This window comes from Schistocerca gregaria, chromosome 4 (genome assembly GCF_023897955.1).
Source record: "Schistocerca gregaria isolate iqSchGreg1 chromosome 4, iqSchGreg1.2, whole genome shotgun sequence".
NCBI lineage: Eukaryota > Metazoa > Arthropoda > Insecta > Orthoptera > Acrididae > Schistocerca > Schistocerca gregaria.
In genome coordinates, this window is record NC_064923.1 from 250,404,988 (window position 1) to 250,428,018 (window position 23,031).

The 23,031-nt window shown below is 45.6% G+C and overlaps 1 protein-coding gene across 2 annotated transcripts in view; it reads right to left on the reverse strand.

Moving 5' to 3' along the window:
- LOC126268054 (carboxypeptidase B-like) overlaps positions 1–22,484 on the reverse strand; it is a 169,521-nt gene extending 147,037 nt beyond the window's left edge. Inside the window, exons 1-2 of one of the 2 annotated variants that reach the window (XM_049973488.1) lie at positions 22,401–22,481; positions 16,206–16,415 (exon numbers count right to left, since the gene is read on the reverse strand). In XM_049973488.1, the coding sequence (XP_049829445.1) occupies positions 16,206–16,415; positions 22,401–22,477 (287 nt within the window). In that variant the 5' untranslated portion in view covers positions 22,478–22,481. Of the gene's footprint in view, positions 1–16,205; positions 16,416–22,400 lie in introns of both variants that reach the window. The other variant, XM_049973487.1, reaches the window with a different exon arrangement.
- Positions 22,485–23,031: the final 547 nt, after the last annotated feature.

The following is a 23,031-nucleotide window of genomic DNA, read 5'->3' on the forward strand; positions in this document are numbered from 1 at the left end:
GGGTAATACGGAACGCCGTGCTTGATCCCAACGGCCTCGTATCACTAGCAGTCGAGATGACAGGCATCTTATCCGCATGTCTGTAACGGATCGTGCAACCACGTCTCGATCCCTGAGTCAACAATGGGGACGTTTACAAGACAACAACCATCTGCACGAACAGTTCGACGACGTTTGCAGCAGCATGGACTATCAACTCGGAGACTATGGCTGCGGTTACCCTCGACGCTGCATCACAGACAGGGACGCCTGCGATGGTGTACTCAATGACGAACCTGGGTGCACGAATGACAAAACGTCATTTTTTCTGATGAATCCAGTTTCCGTTTACAGGATCATGATGGTCGCTTCCGTGTTTGGCGACACCGCGGTGAACGCACATTGGAAGCGTGTATTCGTCATCGCCATACTGGCGTATCACCCGGCATGATGGTATGGGGTGCCATTGGTTACACATCTCGGTCTTACTGTTCTATTTACAATGGGCATCGGAGCGCTCTCCCCCTAATTTAGCTGCTCAACGAAGGTACCGAGCAGCTTGCAAAAAAATGACCAATATCTCGCATCCACTTTAACTCTTATTTCACAGAGAGACTATTACCGACTGATTGCAATTATGATATCACAACTCCTGGGTGATGCTAGACAATAATTCTAGTTTCAGGTAGGAACATCTTTGTACTTTTTGTTTTCAAACAAGTAAATTTATCTTTGCTCCCGATTCATTTTTGTTAATATAAAATATCTTCTATCATAAAATATTAAAGAAACAAGAAAAGAGTTCCTCCTGCTCTGGCTGTTTGCTGCATGGACACAAAAAGAATAGAAAGCGTGATATTTCTGTATTTAGAGAAATAAATAATTCTGGTGAGTTATATAAATATTGTCGCTGCTGTTTGCATTCTTAAGTACTACCTGATCAAAAGGATCCAGACACCAATCAGTGGAGATTAATATCGGATATATCCACCCTTCGCCTTTATAATAATTTGAACTCTGCTGGGGACATTTTCAATATGACTGACTGTCTGTGGAGGAATGGTAGTCCATTTTTCCTCAAGAACCAAACCAGAGAAAGTTGTGATTTGGGACGCTGGGTCTGAAGCAAAGTCGACGATCTGAATGATGCCATAGGTCTTCCATTGGGTTCGGGCCGTGGCTCTTGACAGTGTACCTCATTTCGTAAATGTTACTATGCGTAAACAAGTACATCACGGAAGCTGTTTTATGAGAACGCGCGTTGTCATGCTCATAAAAATAATTGCTTCTCTGTTGTACGCAGTTCACGATGCTGCAAAACGTATCCTTATCCTTCCGCATTAAGCGTTTTCTTAAATGCAATAACGGAACCACATGCAATAAAATCACTTTCTCCGTATTGACAGCTGGCGCTACACACGATGGCAGGTAATGTTCTCCACGCATTTTCCAAATCGAGCCCCACCATTGGATTGCCACGCGTTATAGCATGATGCATCACTTCAGATCACTCGTTTCGAGCATCCACTGTCCATTGGCGTCGCTGTTTACATCACCTCAACCGTCGCTTGGAGCGTTGGCTACAGAGATGTGTGGCTTATGAAGAGTCACGCGACCACTGTGCCTCGCTCTTTTTACCTCCCTAACCACAGTCGTTATACACTCCTGGAAATTGAAATAAGAACACCGTGAATTCATTTTCCCAGGAAGGGGAAACTTTATTGACACATTCCTGGGGTCAGATACATCACATGATCACACTGACAGAACCACAGGCACATAGACACAGGCAACAGAGCATGCACAATGTCGGCACTAGTACACTGTATATCCATCTTTCGCAGCAATGCAGGCTGCTATTCTCCCATGGAGACGATCGTAGAGATGCTGGATGTAGTCCTGTGGAACGGCTTGCCATGTAATTTCCATCTGGCGCCTCAGTTGGACCAGCGTTCGTGCTGGACGTGCAGACCGCGTGAGACGACGCTTCATCCAGTCCCAAACATGCTAAATGGGGGACAGATCCGGAGATCTCGCTGGCCAGGGTAGTTGACGTACACCTTCTAGAGCACGTTGGGTGGCACGGGATACATGCGGACGTGCATTGTCCTGTTGGAACAGCAAGTTCCCTTGCCAGTCTAGGAATGATAGAACGATGGGTTCGATGACGGTTTGGATGTACCGTGCACTATTCAGTGTCCCCTCGACGATCACCAGAGGTGTACGGCCAGTGTAGGAGATCGCTCCCCACACCATGATGCCGGGTGTTGGCCCTGTGTGCCTCGGTCGTATGCAGTCCTGATTGTGGCGCTCACCTGCACGGCGCCAAACACGCATACCACCATCATTGGCACCAAGGCAGAAGCGACTCTCATCGCTGGAGACGATACGTCTCCATTCGTCCCTCCATTCACGCCTGTCGCGACTCCACTGGAGGCGGACTGCACGATGTTTGGGCGTGAGCGGAAGACGGCCTAACGGTGTGCGGGACCGTAGCCCAGCTTCATGGAGACGGTTGCGAATGGTCCTCGCCGATACCCCAGGAGCAACAGTGTCCCTAATGTGCTGGGAAGTGGCGGTGTGGTCCCCTACGGCACTGCGTAGGATCCTACGGTCTTGGCGTGCATCCGTGCGTCGCTGCGGTCCGGTCCCTGGTCGACGGGCACGTGCACCTTCCGCTGACAACTGGCGACAACATCGATGTACTGTGGAGACCTCACGCCCCACGTGTTGAGCAATTCGGCGGTACGTCCACCCGGCCTCCCGCATGCCCACTATACGCCCTCGCTCAAAGTCCGTCAACTGCACATACGGCTCACGTCCACGCTGTCGCGGCATGCTACCAGTGTTAAAGACTGCGATGGAGCTCCGTATGCCACGGCAAACTGGCTGACACTGACGGCGGCGGTGCACAAATGGTGCGCAGCTAGCGCCATTCGACGGCCAACACCGCGGTTCCTGGTGTGTCCGCTGTGCCGTGCGTGTGATCATTGCTTGTACAGCCCTCTCGCAGTGTCCGGGGCAAGTATGGTGGGTCTGACACACCGGTGTCAATGTGTTCTTTTTTCCATTTCCAGGAGTGTACTAGCTGCACTCCTGGTAGCACTTTTGAACTTACGAGCGGTTCCTTCCACTGGTTTCATGCAATGTTTTACAACCCCACATAGCACACTCTATGACGTAGGCTCGACAGTACATGAGATCTCCCTGATCTTGATTTAGCTGTGGTTGTTTTTTCGCGTTTCGTCTTCACAGTCATCACCAACAGTCCACTTTGGCACGTTTACATCAGTCGAAATGTCGCTGATGGATTGTTAGTCAGGTGACATCTGATTACTATTGCACCATCGAGTCCCTGAGTTCTCGTGTCAGACACTTTCTGCTGTTACTCCTTCTCTACTGATGACAAAGCACTAACCGCCTCCTTTCATTCTGATGTGTCTACCTTTCGTGAAATCTAGCGGTCAATTCCGCATTACATAAGGGAGACCGGATACTTTTCTTCGGATAGTGTAGTGTACATTAATACCACTTTGAGACTTTTCAGTCGTGGTCGATGCTAGAAGAACATTTAAATCCGCTGTTTTATGGGGCAGAAATTGTTTTTATAATGATTTGGAGCGAAGACATGGTATTATAACAATTACAGCAAAAACAGAATGGCCAGTACGCTGTACCGAGGTCACTGACTTCAGTGGAACTTAATACTGGACTATCCATTGGCGCATGCTACCTACTGTGCAACAGCGCATACTATATGGGACATGAATACTTATTTTTGGTTTCAAGTGGAAGGACATTACAACCATTATTAGGTGAAGAGCAGTTCACATTGGTATCAATAATACGAAGTACCTTCAAAATGTTCAAATGTGTGTGAAATCTTATGGGACTTAACTGCTAAGGTCATCAGTCCCTAATTTTGCACACTACTTAAGCTAAATTATCCTAAGGACAAACACACACACTCATGCCCGGGGTAGGACTCGAACCTCCGCCGGGATCAGCCCCACAGTCCCTGACTGCAGCGCCTAGACCCCTCGGCCAATCCCGCACGGCATACGAAGTACCTGTTAAGATTAATACCTTCTCCGAGCTGTCATTATTACGCAGTTAAAAAGGACTACTTACGTGTTAGTGGAGGTAAAACAAATGAAGAGCAAAATACTACACCAAGTTCTCAAAATTATTAATTACTTCTCACACTGGTTATTTATAACGTGTAAATCTATCTGAAAATTCATTAGATTCAGTACAGTCAATTATTGATGCCAATTTATGGCTTCAATTTCATTTAATTAGTTACAATTTAAATGAAGCAGTGTTGAATTTTTACAAGAGCATACAGAAATTAAATTTCAATATTTTCATCGTACTCTGTGTCATACCTACGAAATAAACTTGATTCGATCTTGTAACACGTATATTATATTTTATATTTGGTGGAAAGTGCCCTTGTCTGAAGTAATTTAAAACAATAATAGTAATATAACAACGACAGTATTTCGTTACTGTTTCACTGACGTGTCTTGAAGACCATAAATCTTATCAGTGCGTCTGCAGGACATTTCAAGATAATGAACAACATATCAGAAAACTGTCGAATTTTTTGGACCACATTTATGAATGTATGGTTTCATCATGCATTTAACTGTGAAGTGGAAGTGTGGCAATAGTGGAACGATATACTCCGACTGTAATAAAAACTGTGTTGAAACTGATGTGGACCGATAAGATTACTGCCCGTTATCGGCTATCAAATACTGTTGTGAAGTGCCAGCATTACAGATATTGAGCAACTACGTATCCTCTAGGCGTTTTCCACGGAAGTTTCAAACTTTTGTTCCACTTTTGGAGAGCTACTGGCTGTTACACAATCAGGCGCAATAGTGCTGCCGTAATTATGGTCGGTAACACATGGCTGCAAACTAAAGACTATTAGATTGCTAGGATTCGTGTGACAAGGGATGAGGACGTGGTGGGATCCAGTTCCTGATGATCTACCTAAGGGAACAGAGTGAGATTCTAAATATTGCGAAGCGTCTCATGGACTGAGCGCATATGATGCTGTTGATGAATGGGGGCGCTATTCTGGGCAGCACGGGTGGTGCTATTCGAGAGGTCAATTGCTGCTACAGAACGACAAAGAGACCGACTACTTGTTGTTTACAGGGCAGTTTCCATGGTAATAACCGACGAGAAACTTAGCGTGATCACTCCGTCATGCAGCCGTTAACGTAACTGTAATGATTTCTTTCCGTTTTGTGAGACGAATGTAGTTTATACTGGAGGATGGCTGCAAATGGCCGCGAAAACGTGCACAACAGTGACAAGACTATTGTGACTGTAAACCGAACTCAGTCCTGCATCTTAACTGGGAAGCTGTGAATGATTTTTAGTGGGCAACTATACCGCTGTAGCCTGTATTAAATGTCAAATATTTCCGCAATATCTCGTGAAGTGAAGGCGTGTGATATCGACGACTGTGGTCCGTTCTTAGGATTAGGACGTTTAGCCCGGGTGCCGCCTTGATGCTGTTAGAGAGAAGTGGGCTATTTGCCACTCTTCCGACGTTATGGGCAACTCAAATAAGGGACTAAAGTCTCGACGTATTCAGCACAGTCACACTTAAAGACGTAACGCTAACGGTCTGAAAAGCAAAGGTGGCCGATGAGTGTGTAAAAAGCAAATCCGAATTAGACAGATGAATGGCTAGGGCATATTCCTGCCGTGTATGCCAAACAACATTTACAATTAGCTTTCTCCTTGAAGTTTGTAATATGGAATATGATACGTAATCCTCATGAAAAGCTGTAAAATGAACGACCTGCTATAAAATGTAAGGAAACAAGTCTCTAAATGACCAAGAAATCAAATTCGAAAAATTCAATTCTCGTTCACATATCCCATGAATAGAATCAAATGCAGTAAGGCCACTGACATATTACATTGCTTCCCTAATCGGTAAATCCCGCTTGTACAGGTTGGGGAAATAAAAGTGGTCCAGACGAGTGAATATGATTGGACGTGAATGTATGCATATAACCATATCCCGTGATGAAGAAAAGAGCTACAATTACTTCCTACAGGCTGGAGCAACTGCCCATAGATACAGCCGAACCTTGGGACACATTTACACAATCTTTACGCCTGATAGAGTTGTTAGCAATCTGATAGCGGCCCTAACTGGCTACCCAGGTGACACGATCTTTCAATGTGGGACTACTTTGTGTGAGCAGCCCTCAAGTCTAAGGTGTATGGCAACAACCCTCATAGTCTTCAACAACTGCAGCAGAACATGTTGGATGAGATAGCAGCAATCCCAGCAGTCCCGCTTCGATGTGCCTCTAGCAACTTGCTGATCGGGGCCTAAAAGTGCCAAGAGATGAATGGCGATCACTTTTAGTATCTGCTACAGTCATTTCCTCTGCTTTGTTTCTTTATACCCTGGAACTCTGTTCCCTGGGCCACGTTTATTTGCCCCACCCCGTAACAGTGGTTGTGTTTTGATTTTGCCTGATTTCTAGACAGTAATGAGGTGCAAATAACAAAACAAACATTGCAACACAGTTATTTGAGTATACAGGAGTAGAACTAATTTTATCTCTCAATAACAAAATAGCTGGTAAGCAAAACTGGCTGCAGAAAGTATCAAAATTCATATTTTTTGTTATACTGCACATATTGCACAATACTCATATTTCTTTGTTGAAAATCATTGTTATTGACCAATTCAGACAGTATGATTGCTCCCTACTCCTTTTCACGCTATCGATTTCTCTGTCCTGATAGTTAGTTCGTTTCTGACAACTGCAGCTCGAGTTTGATGCCGTTTGTTACGGTCTCCATGAAACAATTTACGCTCTCTGATCAGGAGTGTCCAGACACACCTATGCAACGTGGAGATGACCTTTCGATGCTACGAGAGGCGGATCCACCAATATAAATGGTGGAGTAGAATATTGTGTTGCCAGCTGAGAAGCAGTAACAGGAGAATGGGTCGGTCTGGTTAACTAAGTGGCTAAGGGTTTGGTCTGGTCAACAAATCATTCAGGGATGTTTTAACCCTTTTAAAGCTGCCCAAAAGTTGACTATTGGTAAGTGAGTGTAAAATGAAAACGCGAAGGAACAATCACGGCTAAACAAAAGGCCACGCAAACTTCATTACTCATGTACAGGGACCGTCGAAGGGTGGTTTTAAAAATCACATGACATCAACGGAAGGAATCACTCATGAGTTACAAGTGCTACCAGTAGTCCAGCTAGCACAATGACTGTGCATAGGGAGTTAAAAAGTTGTTGATGTTGTTGTTGCAGTCTTCAGCCCGAAGTCTGATTTGGTGCAGCTCTCCATGCTACTCTATCCTGTGTGAGTCTCTTCATCACCAAATAACTGTTTCAGCCTACATCCTTCTGAATATGCTTACTGTATTCATCACTTCGATTTTTTACCCTCGGTACTTCCCTCCAATACTAAATTGGTGATCCCTTGATGTCTAAGACTGTGTCCTCCCTTCTTTTGGTCAAATTGTGTCAAAAATTTCTTATCTCCCCAAAACTCTTCAGTACTTCCTAATTAGTTACGTGATCTAATAATTTAATATTCAACATCCTTCTTAGCACCACATTTCGAGAGCTTCTATTCTCTTTTTGTCTTAATTGTTTATCATCCATGTTTCACTTCCACACATGACTACACTCCAGACAAATACTTTCAGAAAAAACTTCCTCACAATTAAGTCTATAATCCATGTTAACAAATTTCTTTTCTCCAGATATGCAACTGTTGCCATTGCCAGTCTACGTTTTATAGCCTCTCTACTTCGGCAACCATCAGTTATTTTGCTGCCCAAATAGAAAAACTCATCTATTACTTTAAGCATCTCTTTCCTAATCTAATTCCCTCAGCATGACCTGATTTAATTCGACTACATTACTTTATCCTTGTTTTCCGTTTGTTGATGTTCATTTTACATCCTCCTATCAAGAGAAAGACCATTCCATTCAACTACTCGTCCAAGTCCTTTTCTGTCTCAGAAAAAATTACAGTGTCATCGACAAACTAAAAGTTTATATATCTTTCTCCTGAACTTCAATTCCTACTCCAAATTTTTCCATCTACGTCCACTTCCCTTTCTGTAATATTGCCATCATGTTCATCTCCCTTGTATATACTCCTTCCAACATTCAGCTTTCCGTTCTTTTGTTGGTACTGGTCCCTCATCTGAGCTCTTGTTATTCATATAGCTGCTCCTCTTTTCCCCAACGGCCTCTTTAATTTTCGTGTAGGCGGTTTCTGTCTTCCCCTTAATAAAATATACTTCTAAATCCTTACATTTTTCCTCTAGCGATTCGTGCTTAGCCATTTAGCACTTCCTGTCAATCTGATTATTTAAACATGTACATTTCATTTTTCCCTCTTCATTTGCTGCATTTTTATGTTTTCTCTTTTCATTAGTTAAATTCAACATGTCTTGTGTTATCCAAGGATTCCTACTAGGCCTTGTCTTTTTACCTGTTTGATCCTCTGCTGGACTTACTACACTCCTGGAAATTGAAATAAGAACACCGTGAATTCATTGTCCCAGGAAGGGGAAACTTTATTGACACATTCCTGGGGTCAGATACATCACATGATCACACTGACAGAACCACAGGCACATAGACACAGGCAACAGAGCATGCACAATGTCGGCACTAGTACAGTGTATATCCACCTTTCGCAGCAATGCAGGCTGCTATTCTCCCATGGAGACGATCGTAGAGATGCTGGATGTAGTCCTGTGGAACGGCTTGCCATGCCATTTCCACCTGGCGCCTCAGTTGGACCAGCGTTCGTGCTGGACATGCACACCGCGTGAGACGACGCTTCATCCAGTCCCAAACATGCTCAATGGGGGACAGATCCAGAGATCTTGCTGGCCAGGGTAGTTGACTTACACCTTCTAGAGCACGTTGGGTGGCACGGGATACATGCGGACGTGCATTGTCCTGTTGGAACAGCAAGTTCCCTTGCCAGTCTAGGAATGATAGAACGATGGGTTCGATGACGGTTTGGATGTACCGTGCACTATTCAGTGTCCCCTCGACGATCACCAGAGGTGTACGGCCAGTGTAGGAGATCGCTCCCCACACCATGATGCCGGGTGTTGGCCCTGTGTGCCTCGGTCGTATGCAGTCCTGATTGTGGCGCTCACCTGCACGGCGCCAAACACGCATACCACCATAATTGGCACCAAGGCAGAAGCGACTCTCATCGCTGGAGACGATACGTCTCCATTCGTCCCTCCATTCACGCCTGTCGCGACTCCACTGGAGGCGGACTGCACGATGTTTGGGCGTGAGCGGAAGACGGCCTAACGGTGTGCGGGACCGTAGCCCAGCTTCATGGAGACGGTTGCGAATGGTCCTCGCCGATACCCCAGGAGCAACAGTGTCCCTAATGTGCTGGGAAGTGGCGGTGTGGTCCCCTACGGCACTGCGTAGGATCCTACGGTCTTGGCGTGCATCCGTGCGTCGCTGCGGTCCGGTCCCTGGTCGACGGGCACGTGCACCTTCCGCTGACAACTGGCGACAACATCGATGTACTGTGGAGACCTCACGCCCCACGTGTTGAGCAATTCGGCGGTACGTCCACCCGGCCTCCCGCATGCCCACTATACGCCCTCGCTCAAAGTCCGTCAACTGCACATACGGTTCACGTCCACGCTGTCGCGGCATGCTACCAGTGTTAAAGACTGCGATGGAGCTCCGTATGCCACGGCAAACTGGCTGACACTGACGGCGGCGGTGCACAAATGGTGCGCAGCTAGCGCCATTCGACGGCCAACACCGCGGTTCCTGGTGTGTCCGCTGTGCCATGCGTGTGATCATTGCTTCTACAGCCCTCTCGCAGTGTCCGGAGCAAGTATGGTGGGTCTGACACACCGGTGTCAATGTGTTCTTTTTTCCATTTCCAGGAGTGTATTTCATCTCTTAAAGCTACCCAATCGTTTTTCGCTGTATTCCTTTCCCTGTTCTAGCCAAACGTTGCTTAATGCTCCCTCCTAAACTCTCAACAAACTCTGGTTCTATCCAATTATCCAGGTTCCTTTTTCTTAATTTCCTAACTTTTTCCAATTTCTTCAATTTTAATCTTTATTAAAAATTGTGGGGCATAATAGTCGCGCTGCTGCTGATACGCCACACATTTCTCTAGGCAGTACTAAGCGACCATCTAGGGTGTGTAGAGAGTGAAGCCTCTCTACTGTAGATGGCTAGAAACGAGTGATTTGGAGTGATGAATCACGCTACAGCCTGTGGCAATCCGATGGAAAGGTATGGGTGTGGCTAATGCCTTAATAACCTTAGCTGCCATCATGTATAGTGCCAGCAGTGAAGTATGGAGGATATAGCGTTATTACATGGTGTCGTGTTTTTCGTGCTTAGGATGTGACCCCCTTATTGCACTTGATTTGACGGCAAATGCAGGAGAGTATCAACACATTTTACATCATCGTGTACTGCGTGCCATAGAGGAACAGTTCCGAAACGATGATCGTATCAGCGTGACAATGCGCACCCTGTCGTAAAGCAACATCAGCGAGGCAATGGTTTGTGGACAACAACCGACCCGAAATGGTCTGCCCTGCTCAGAAGGTCGACTGAACGCAACGAAACATCTTTGGGATGAGCTACAACGTCGACGTGATTCAAGACTTCAGCGTCCAAATTTCTCTGATTACGGCCCTTGAGGAAGAAATGGCTGCAATTCCTCGACAGACGTTTAGATGTTTCACTGGAAATGATCGCTGCAGATTTCTGGCCGTCATAAAGGCAAAAGATGGATAAATCAATGTGCACTAGTAGGTGTCCGGCTACTTCTGATCAGGTAACGCTTGCACTCGCTGTTGATATATACACCACTTTATGATATTGGAAAATACTGTTTCATGGTTAGGGGAACAGTAGATTTGGGGGCTTCGAGCGTCCGTCTACTATATCTATGGCATTCAGCCTCTAAGTCTACATTTAACCACCCCTCCCCCTCCCCGCCCATCCATCCTAAAGCCAAGGTACTGTGTGCTGCAAAAAATTCCCTGCGAACGAATAGATTACTATCACATTTCCCTCCTCCTTAATTAGGTCGCGGACGATTAAAACGAAGAAAAGCTGTCGGCAGCCCTCTGTATGATTCTACGAGGGTAATCCCAAAAGTAAGGTCTCCTATTTTTGTTATAAGTACGTAGACCTGTTTATTTCTACTATGGTTTACATCAGTTTATAGTTTGGAGATTTATCTATTTTTCGACATAATCACCATTTCTGTCGATGCTGTGGCAGTTTTTGTATGCCCATGTCATTCCAGCTCGCCGCCATACTGTTGCGAAAGTTGTGAACCTCTTCTTTCACCTCGTCGTCGGAGCTGAATCGCTTTCTGGCCAAACGTTCTTTTAACTTAGGGAACAGGGGATAGTCACTGGTCGCCAAGTCAGGACTGTAGGGTGGGTGGGTGATTATGTTCCACTGAAACTGTTGCAGGAGAAGCAACGGTTTCCCGAGCGATGTGTGGGCGAGCGTTGTCATGCAGAATGTGTACGCCCTTGCTCAAAATTCTTCTTCTCCGGTTATAATTTGCCCGTTTGAGTTTTTTCAGAGCCTCACAGTACCTGTCAGCGTTAATTGTGGTCCCATTGGGCATAAAGTCGACCAACAATACCCCTTTCCGATCCCAGAAAACGGTTGTCATGACTTTACCGGAAGGCTTGTGATTGTTTCAATTTCCGCGGCTTTGGCGAAGAAGGATGCCGCCACTGGCGTGATTGTTGTTTAGTCTCAGGTGTAATGTGGTATGCCCAGGTTTCGTCACCCGTGACAATTGAGTCCAGAAAGTTGTCCCGTCCGGTTGCAAGGCGGTGAGGAATGCGTGGGAATCATCAACTCCTTGCCGCATGTGGTCCTCAGTCAGCATGCGCGGCACCCATCTTGCGTACATCTTACGTTAGTTCAATGTTTACGTTAAAATTCTGTGAGCGGTGCTTCGGGAAACCTCAGGAACCAACATGCAAAGATCATCCATTGTGATCCGCCGGTGTTCACGCATGCTTTGCTCAACCTTCAGCGCTGTCTCCTCATAAACTGACGGTCTCCCGCACCTTCGTTCGTCGTGAATTTCGGTCCGACCACACCTCTTATGAACATGCACGACTCAGCACACACTTCCGTCAATTTGCGATGGACTTCAATCGGCACAATGCCCTTTGCATACAAAAACATAGTAACTGCACACAATTCGCACTTGGCGGTAACATCCAACAGGAGTTCCATACTCAACGGCTGCCAAGCCAAGACTGAGCGACTCAGCACGGCGTGCGCATGTTTACACACAGCGCGTGAGTCACTCTTCGTAACAGTCTGACAAACTGCCACGCAAACAGAGTTCTGTACTTATAAAAAAATAGGAGACCTTACTTTTGGTATTACCCTCGTAATTCTACCTCCATGGTCAAGACGCGAGACTAGTACAGGGTGCGTTCCGAAAGTAACGCAATTATTTTTTTTAAAGTAATTTATTGAACAGATTTGCACAAACACTTAAAATTCTTCAAAGTACTGTCCTTGGGCCTCTACACATTTTTTCCAGCGACTCTGCCATGACCGGTACGCGCCCTGGAAGGCGTCTTCTGGGACCTCTCGCAAGGTCTTCGTCACGGCGGATTGGATCTCGTCTATGGACGAAAAACGGGTTCCTTTCAGGGCTGACTTAATCCTAGGAAACATAAAGGAGTCAGCTGGGGCGAGGTCAGGACAATAGGGGGGGGGGGGGGGGGCAGCGTTGTCACGTGGTGTTTGGCCAGGAAATCGCGGACTCGTAGCGCGTTGTGGCAAGTCGCGTTGTCGTGATGGAGTTGCCAGGTAGCGGAGATGTCCTTTCTCGTCTTGACGACCGTTTTGCGGAGTCTTTCCAGCACATCCACGTAGTAGGCAGCGTTAACTGTCTGTCCTTGAGGATCAAACTCCGTATGGACCACTCCTTTGCTGCCGAAAAAGACAATGAGCATTGTTTTCACTTTTGATTTGCTCATTCTTGCCTTTTTGGGCTTGGGGGTCTGATCAGTGTGCCACTCAGAGCTTTGGCGTTTTGTTTCTGGGTCGTATTCAAAAACCCAGGTTTCATCACCAGTGATGACGTTGTCCAAATAATCAGGTTCAATTTCAACACGTTGCAAAAGTTCACTTGAAATTTCCGCTCAGTTGGTCTTTTCGTCGTCTGACAACACCTTGGGCACGAGCTTGGCGCACACTTTCCTCATCGCTAAATCTTCAGTAACAATGCGAAAAACAACAGTAGACGACACGTTCAGTTCATTGGCAACCATCCTGATACTCAATCGACGGTCAGAGTCCAACAGTTGCCGCACACGAGCCACATTGTTGTCGGATTTGCTGGTTGACGGCCGCCCAGAGCGTTGTTGGTCGTGAACCTCTTCCCGGCCTTCCTTAAAGGCCTTTAACCACCTCGAAGCTTATGAGTAGGACAGAGCAGAGTCCCCGTAAGAATCACGAATCATTTTGTTAGTCTCCTCAAAAGATTTGTTCAGTTTAGCACAAAACTTAATCGCGTAACGTTGCTCGATCGTCGATTCCATTTTTTCCGTGACACGGTCGGCGCGCAGAGGTTTACAATAACAGACGTCCTGCCGCTTCCACAGCTCGGAGAGCACTGAAACCAGTTTCGCGGCAAAGCTTAGCGTCCCCCCCACCTACTCCATGTGGCCCGCTCCCACTCCGACTACTAGGAGCGGCGCGGGAAATTCAATTGCATTACTTTCGGAACGTACACTGTAGAAGTAAAATTTTCTAGGTCCGAAATTCGGTGATTAAGGTTCTGTGCGATAGCCCCGCCATTCTTGTAGCTTTTCCTGTAGCAGTTTGTTGACTGTGACTCTCGCTGTGTGTAAAAATCCTCTGGCGTACCGGGAAGATTTACACAGAGTGCTTTCTACACTGATGAGCCAGAACATTATGACTACCTACTTAATAGCTTGTTTGCCCATTTTTGTAACTAAATAAATCACTGATTCTGCATATAAGGGATTCGACAGTTTGTTGGTAAGATTGTGAAGGTATATGGGATTAGACGTCATAATTCGCATAAATAACGTGCCGCTGATTTGCGTAGGCGGTAATAGCGCTCGATGGCGATGGGGTTGGGTTCCATACGATTTACATCAGGTGAACTTGGCCACCAAGACATCAACGTGAGTCAAACCACTGTAGCATGGTTCTGGAACCGAGACACGGACAGTTACACTGCTGAAAGATGACATCGCCTCGGGTAAGACATCAAACATGAAGGGATGCAGGTGGTTCGCGGCTGTCAACGTGTCTTCGATTACTATCGCAGCTCCCGTGCAAGAGCAGATGTATGTAGCCTGTAGCATAATACTGCTTCCAGCTGCACGTTTTGAGCCGCCGTTCACCACGATGACGGCGTTTGTGGAGACGCAAAACAGTGATTCACCCGAAGAGCCGACGGTCGAATCCCGATGGTCCCATGCCCACTGAAATCGAAACTGATAATATCGTTGGGTCAACATGCGACCACGTAATGGTGGTCTGCTGTGGAACTCCATGTTCAATAATGTACGATGAGCGGTGTGCTCCGAAACACTTACGCGTGCTCCAGCGTTGTGCCCATTGGGCAGAGATGCCACAGATCACCATCTATCCTACTCTACAGAGCAGACAAGCCTTTGAAAACTTGTGGACGTCGAAGCATTTAATGCCTAGTGGTAGTTTCACTTTCCTGTCTTTTTCTGTACTTGCTCACGAGAGCAGCACTTGAAGATTTGACCAGGTTCGCCGTTTTCGAGATATTCTCTCACAGGGTATGACCAATAATAATCCGCTGCTTGTCAAAATCGCTTATCTCAATGGATTTCCCCATTTGCTGTCCATGTCTTTGTTACCGCATCACGTTCCCGCAAAATTACCAGACGCATCCAATATCGCGGTGGGCAATAGTCGTAATGTTTTGGTTTATCAGTGTTCACTTCTGATAATCTAACCTGATGATGGTCCCGTAAGAACGAAGGAAGGCAGATTAGAGTTCAGTATTCCATCGGCAGCAAGATCTTTAGAGACGAAGCACAAGCTCGCATTACGAAAGGGCGGGAAAGGAAATCGGCCGTGACCTTCCTCACAGTGCGCCACCTAGCTCGGTTATCCCAACGAATAATTCTCAAAAATCCATCGAACAACGGTTTTCCTTCTTGCATGAATTGCCCACCCTTATGATTCTTCTAATGAATATGAGTCTGCCACTTGCCTTCCCCTGGCTAGATTTAAGTGATCCTTCCATTTTAAATCACCCTGCATTTGAATGTTCCTTTTCCTATATTTACGTTCTCTGATTTACATTTATGTTGACACTTGGTTGCCTGACTTTAAGTCAGTGTGCTTTTCGTAAAAATTTCCTAATGATTTTACTCACCTGTCTGTATTTGCGTAGCCGGCCGGTGTGGCCGAGCGGTTCTAGGCGCTTCAGTCTGGAACCGCGTGAATGCTACGGTCGCAGGTTCGAATCCTGCCTTGAGCATGGATGCTTGTGATGTCTTTAGGTTAGTTAGTTTTAAGTAGTTCTAAGTTCTAGGGAACTGATGACCTGAGATGTTAAGTCCCATGGTGCTCAGAGCCATTTGAACCATAGGTAGCGTTTATAATAACTGTTTGTATGTTTACAAACAACTTCAAGAGTGACATTCAGATCGGCACAATAACAACACGTCTGCACGAGATAACGGCGCGATTCAAAACTTTTATAGATTTTTGTACATTTGCCTGCACCTTTGGCGTAGCTACCCCAATGTCGTGATCTGTCATCTTGTGACACTGCATTATAAAGGTTCCATAAACGGAAGGTGGCTACCACACGTTACAAGAAAGGCAGATAAAAATAAAGTTTTAATGCTAATTTTTGTAGACGGTATGAATTTTTGAACACACTGGTCAAAAGCACAAGAGTAATAAATTAAGCTATAACAAGGAGGAAGAAACCCATTTTTTCATTTTAGTCTTAATCCGTGTAGAAGAAACAAAGCCATTAGGTTTCGATCGCTGGTATTTCAATATAAAGACGTTATGGAAAAAAAACTCCTTTCCAGGTCATGTTGACCGAAAGGTAACAGCAGGCTTTACGGAACGAATTCGATTATTGTACGTTGATAAGAGGCTGGAATACTTACTCTTCGAGGTCGGCGATGAGCAGCTCGTGAGGCACGTTGTGGCGGTCGAGATGTTGGCGGAAGGAGTGTAGCAGCTGCGGCGGCACCCTCACGTCCACGGGGTGGCCGGCGAGGTGGGCCCGCGACCAGAAGTCGAGGCCCATTCTGCCCCTCAGGGCCGCCACCGCTGCCAGGTGCTCCTCCGAGGGCTTCAGCCGGTAAACCTGGTGCCTGTCAACAACGCGACACCTGTTGGTTTCTGCTTTTTCGAGGCAACACTGGGCAGTCGTAACAGGCCCAGATAAAAATAGCAGGTGAACCGGTATGAAATGAGCGTTGAGATACAAATGTGTCGATAAGGAACATTTGTTGTGAACGAGCCTTATTTTTTTGTGTTTGGCTGGTATGACATCTGTCAAAGATATTTAGTATACATCAAGTCATGGAACAAACAACATCATATGTTTTAATCGTGTTAACAATGTCGAATTTTGTACCAGAAAATGATGATTTGCAGAAAGCATTAATTTTTTGTTTTCATTTGATAAAAAGTGCTGCAGAGTTGCATCGAATGCTTGTCGAGGCATATGGTGATCATGCTCTATCAGAAGCAATGTGCAAAAGATGGTTTCAACGGTTCAGAAATAATGATTTTGATGTAAGAAATGAAGAACGTGGAAGACCACCAAAAAAGTTCGAAGACGCCAAATTACAAGCAATATTGGATGAAGATGATACTTTGAGTCAGAAGCAAATGGCAGCAATGCTAAATGTTGCGCAAAAAACAATTTCCGACCGTTTGAAAGTTATGGAGAAAGAGCCAAAAGTGTGGCAAATGGGAGCCACATGAATTGAATGAAAGACAGATGGAAAACCGAAAAACCACATGTCAAATTTTGCTTCAAAGACATGAAAGAACATCAATTTTGCATCGAATTGTTACTGGCGATGAAAAATGGATTTATTTTAAGAATCCTAAATGGGAAAAATCATGGGTTAATCAGGGACAACCATCAACATGGACTGCAAAACCAGATCGATTCGGCAGGAAGACAATGCTCTGTGTTTGATGGGATCAGAAAGGTGTGGTGTATCATGAGCTTCTGAAACCCGGTGAAACTGTGAATACTAATCGCTATAGACAACAAATGATCAATTTGAACTATGCATTGATCGAAAACAGACCAGAATGGGCCAGAAGACACGGCAAAGTAATTTTTTTACACGACAATGCACCTGTAGACAAAGCAAAACTGGTTCAGGATACAATCAAAACACTTGACTGGGAGCTGCTACCCTACCCGCCGTATTCATCAGACTTGGCCCCTTCCGACAACCATTTGTTTTCATCAATGGGATACGCTTTGGTTGAGGAACACTTCGATTCCTACGAAGAAGTCGAAAACTGGGTGTCTGATTGGTTTGCTTCAAAAGACGAACATTTCTATTGGCGTGGTGTCCACAAATTGACAGAAAGGTGGTCAAAATGTATAGAAAGCAATGGTCAGTACATTGAATAAAATGCTTTTACTTTTCAATTCAAAATTAGTGTTTCATTTTCACAGAAAAACGCTCATTTCCTACTGGTACATCTGGTAAGTGCACCAGACTTCCGTGTATACATACTGCCCTACAAAAATAGTGAATCAGTCAGAAGATCGAAACAGCTGTCAACAGAATGTCGGACACGTACATGCCACCAGTGGGTAGGTGCGAGGGGTGTTCGATTAGGAAAACAGAATTTTTTTTCCTGAAAGCAGGTTGGTTTTATTCGGGATTCCAGTACACCACATTTTTCTCCACTCGTTTGGCTACAAAACCCTATTTTTCAACATAATCTCTGTTCATTGCAAAGGCCTTATGCCACGTTATTGCGAGTGCCCGTGTGTCCTCATGGTAGTACTCAGCTGGTTGACGTCGGACCAACGGCTTGGTGCGTCAATAACCAACCAATCGTCCACGTACTGCTTCCCGCAGAGTATATCCTCCATTGGACCAGACGGATGGAAGTCGAAGGCGCGAGATCAGGGCTACAGCGTGGATGAGAAAGAACGGTCCAATGAAGTTTTGCGAGCTCCTCTCGGGAACCCAGGCTTCTTTGAGATCTTGCCTTGTCATGGAGATTGAGAAGTTTGTTTGCATTTTTGTGGTGAAGGACAGACACCCTGAAGCTTAGGTTGCATTTATTGCGAATCTTTTGCCCAACGTAAAGTCCCGAGCGAATGGAAAAAAGCGCAGGTGACGCCTGTATATAAGAAGGGTAGAAGGACGTATCCTCAAAATTACAGACCAATATCCATAACTTCGGTTTGTTGCAGGATTCTGGAACATATTCTCAGTTCGAATATAATGAATTTCCTTGAGACAGAGAAGTTGCTGTCCATGCATCAGCACGGCTTTAGAAAGCATCGCTCCTACGAAAAGCATTCGCCCTTTTTTCACATGATGTCTTGCGAACCATGGATGAAGGGTATCAGACGGTTGCCATATTCCTTGACTTCCGGAAAGCGTTTGACTCGGTGCCCCACTGCAGACTCCTAACTGAGGTACGAGCTTATGGGATTGGTTCCCAAATATGTGAGTGGCTCGAAGACTTCTTAAGCAATAGAACGCAGTACGTTGTCCTCCATGGTGAGTGTTCATCGGAGGTGAGGATATCATCTGAGGTGCCCCAAGGATGTGTGGTAGGTCCGCTGTTGTTTTCTATCTACATAAATGATCTTTTGGATAGGGTGGATAGCAATGTGCGGCTGTTTGCTGATGATGCTGCGGTGTACGGGAAGGTGTCGTCGTTGAGTGACTGTAGGAGGATACAAGACGACTTGGGCAGGATTTGTGATTGGTGTAAAGAATGGCAGCTAACTCTAAATATAGATAAATGTAAATTAATGCAGATGTATAGGAAAAAGAATCATGTAATGTATGAGTACTCCATTAGTAGTGTAGCGCTTGACACAGTCACGTCGATTAAATATTTGGGCGTAACACTGCAGAGCGATATGAAGTGGGAATGGCAATTGAGGGGAAGGCGGATAGTCGTCTTCGGTTCATTGGTAGAATTTAGGGAAGGTGTGGTTCATCTGTAAAGGAGACCGCTTATAAAACACTAATACGACCTATTCTTCAGTACTGCTCGAGCGTTTGGGATCCCCATCAGATCGGATTGAGGGAGGACATAGAAGCAATTCAGAGGTGGGCTGCTAGATTTGTTACTAGTATGTTTGATCATCACGCGAGTGTTACGGAAATGCTTCGGGAACTCAGGTGGGAGTCTCTAGAGGAAAGGAGGCGTTCTTTTCGTGAATCGCTAGTGAGGAAATTTAGAGAACCGGCATTTGAGGCTGACTGCAGTACAATTTTACTGCCGCCAACTTATATTTCGCGGAAAGACGACAAAGATAAGATAAGTGAGATTAGGGCTCGTACAGAGGCACATAGGCAGTCATTTTTCCCTCGTTCTGTTTGGGAGTGGAAGAGGGAGAGAAGATGTTATTTGTGGTACGAGGCACCCTCCGCCACGCACCATATGGTAGATCGCGGAGTATGTATGTAGATGTAGGTGTAGAAGTCGTTTCTTCAGTTTCCTGAGGATAGCACACTACACTTTAGTACTGATCGTTGCAAAATGAGGGACGACAACAAACAGAATAACCCGCTCTGAACCACAAAAGACCTTCGTTACGACTTTGACGGCTTGGGGTGTGGCTTTTTACTTTTTCTTCGAAGGAGAGGTAGTGTGGCACCATTCCATGGATGACCGTTTTGTTTCCGGCTCGAAGTGAAGAACCCATGTTTCATCGCCTGCGACGATGTTCGACAAATGATAGTCACGATCAGCTTCGTAACGCGCGAGCAACTCCGCAAGATGGTCCTTTGTTGCTCTTTATTGTCCTCTGTCCCGTGGTGGGGAACACAGCGAGCACACACCCTTGAGTACCCCAATTTGTGGACAAGTGTGTCAACATTATCAACAGAGACGTCCAGTTGTGCAGAGAGGTGTTTGATCCGTCGAACATCTCGAATGAGTGTTCTCACGTTTCAACATTGCACATGTCACAGCTGTGTGTAGCCGGCCGGCACGCAGGAGATCGGACAGGTTTGCGCGAACTCGATAACAGACACTTTGCCCAAAGACTCACCTTGCTTTTATTCACTGCCAGGATTTTGTAGACATTCTGCAAGCACCTATAAATATATGCGATGCTCTGCTTTTCCGCCAAAAGAAGCTTAATGAGAGCCTTCTGTTTGGAATGCACCTCCGTTACAAACGTCACTTTGAAGGCAATGTATAGCGCTTGTTCTACCTGTGTTCTATCGCTTGAACCTTGTCCCGCAGTTACGCAGGGTTAGCCATCGTTAATCGGATTTGGCATGTTAATGTTTAAGGGGTGGCCGGATGCCCTTCCTGCCACCACCTCGTACCCCCTGGGACGGAATTAAGTGTACCCCAACTGTCTGCGACTAGTGTAATCCGTGAAATTGTGCGAAAGTGTTCAGATGTCGGCGAGCCGTGAAACTGAGGCGGAACATGGGGACGAACCCGGTATTCACCTAGCGGGATGTGGAAAACCGCCTAAAAACCACATCCAGGCTGACTGGCACATCGGCCATCGTCGTAAATCCGTCGGGCAGATTCGATCTGGGGCCGGTGCGCCTACCCGATCAAGGAAGCAGCACTTTAGCGCTCTCGGCTACCCTGGCGGGTCACAACGTATAGCGCTGTAACCTATCGGAAATTCATGAAAGTATAGGGGCTGAAGCAGGAATATTCCACAATGACCTGCAACAAATTCCGCATTTCTTCAAGCGAAAATGGCCGAGAGAACAATGTGTTGCATTACTTATTGAACGCCTCACGTAAAAGAAGAGAGCTGCAAATCTGTGTGACAGGTAGAATGGCCAACAGCATTGATTAGTGTTGTTCGTGTTTAGTTTTGTTATCAGGCCACGTAATGTACGTAAGTTGTGTGAATAGCGTCAGACATCGATTGATCATTGTGAGGAAGAGTGAGATGCTACATTACACGCTTGAGACAGTTCTATCAGTATCTGGCACAGTTTCAAAGGGGCCTCAGTGTGGGGCTCCATTGATCGAGTCGTGCAATTTCCAGAATTGCTTGATATTTGTATGTGACAGTGCCCCGGAAATGGACTATATGGGATTGTGAGGGCAAGCATACTCAAGGTTCCGCTCGACTACGTCTGATCACCACAAGGGAGATTCGCTGTACTGTGTACAAGCACAATACAGCTGCCTAACATCTGCACCAGGCATCTGAGAAGGAGTAATGGACTCTCTCCACCATCCTATGTAATTCCGCTCCATCGATCGGAGACTGACAGCCTAGTCTGCCGTTAACACCACAACACAAATAGTTGAGTTTGGAGTGGTGGCATAATCGGGAATCATGAAGTGCTGAAAATGGCGCCGCATTGTGTCCAGCAATGAGTCACGGTTCTGCATTACTTCGGATAACAATCGTCGGCTAACATGACGGCAACCTGGGGAAAGATCCAATTCGTCCATTATTTTGGAGAGATTCACCAGTGTTACTCTTGGCATCATGGGATGGGAAGCAATAAAGCATGACTTCGAGTCAGGGCTAGTAGTAGTTAAGGGAGCTGTACATCGGGAACATCCTGCGTCCTCGTATGTGACGTCTCATATGACAGAATAGTGGCGACATTTTTGAACGGGACAGTGCTCACCCATAAATGCCAAATGATGCAATTAAAACAAAGGAATACAAAAAAAGGAAAAGTGAGAACGGATAGGTGACGAAGGGATAATACTTATGGTCTACAAGAGTACTGCAACAAAATTAGGATTTAAATTTTATTGATCAAGGAAACTGCAGGGGGCCCGTACTTACACATGGAGCAGAAGTTGAGACTGGACGACACTCGAGTAAAAAATAATTAAAAAAATGAAACTGAGGAGTTGATTGTTATGGTGGAAATGCTAAAACTATGGGCTAAAAAACAACAGAGGTGTCAATAAGAACTCAAAGACTACCGTATGTGAAAGACAGAAAGCCATCACGCAACGCATTGTATTGGATATTAAACTGATTACTAAGTTTTTGAGATAAACACTTCTAACTCTAGGAAGAGAAATTTTTCTTTCAATATTTGAACTAACTGAGAAAGCAGTTGCACGTCCGTTGAGAGATTAACTTTAAATGGACCAAGGACAACGTGATATTTTTGACTCACCCCCGGTAGGAGACGGCCGCCAGCGCGGAAGCCAGCAGTGCTGCCAACAGCAGCAGACTCAGTCCCGAGGAGCGCATCTTAACGTTTGTCACCCGTGATGGATGCCCGCCTATATATACGCGACCTTATCAGTTCAAGTGAGTGTTTCCGTGTTGCCTGCTTTCTTAAGAGTCTCCCACGAAGGTGCGGTGAAAGAAGTTTTAAGTTTCACTTTGGTTTCGATATCTTCCAATTTCGGCTGCACTTATTGAATTACTATTCTCTAGAATGATTCAGACTATTTATTTTCCGTGTAAAATTCGGTTGACCGAAATGCCATCAACAAACGTAGATATTGTTGTCCCAAATGCAATGGATTCAACCCATCAAAGAAAAATAAAATCAAACAATAATGATAAATCAAAAACATTACGCACGTAGAACACATTCGGCGTAAGGATATTTCAGAACGATTCACTCTTTTTCAGCAGACTAAGTCTTCGGCATGAATAAGCAGCTGCACATACCCTGTTAAAATTTTACGTGTGTCCTAATTGCAAGATGCCGATTCATACGGGTGCCGCTGTGTGTCTCCCTTGTAATCTACGTCCCTTGAACATTCACTGTTCATATAACGGTTTAGTCGAGTTAG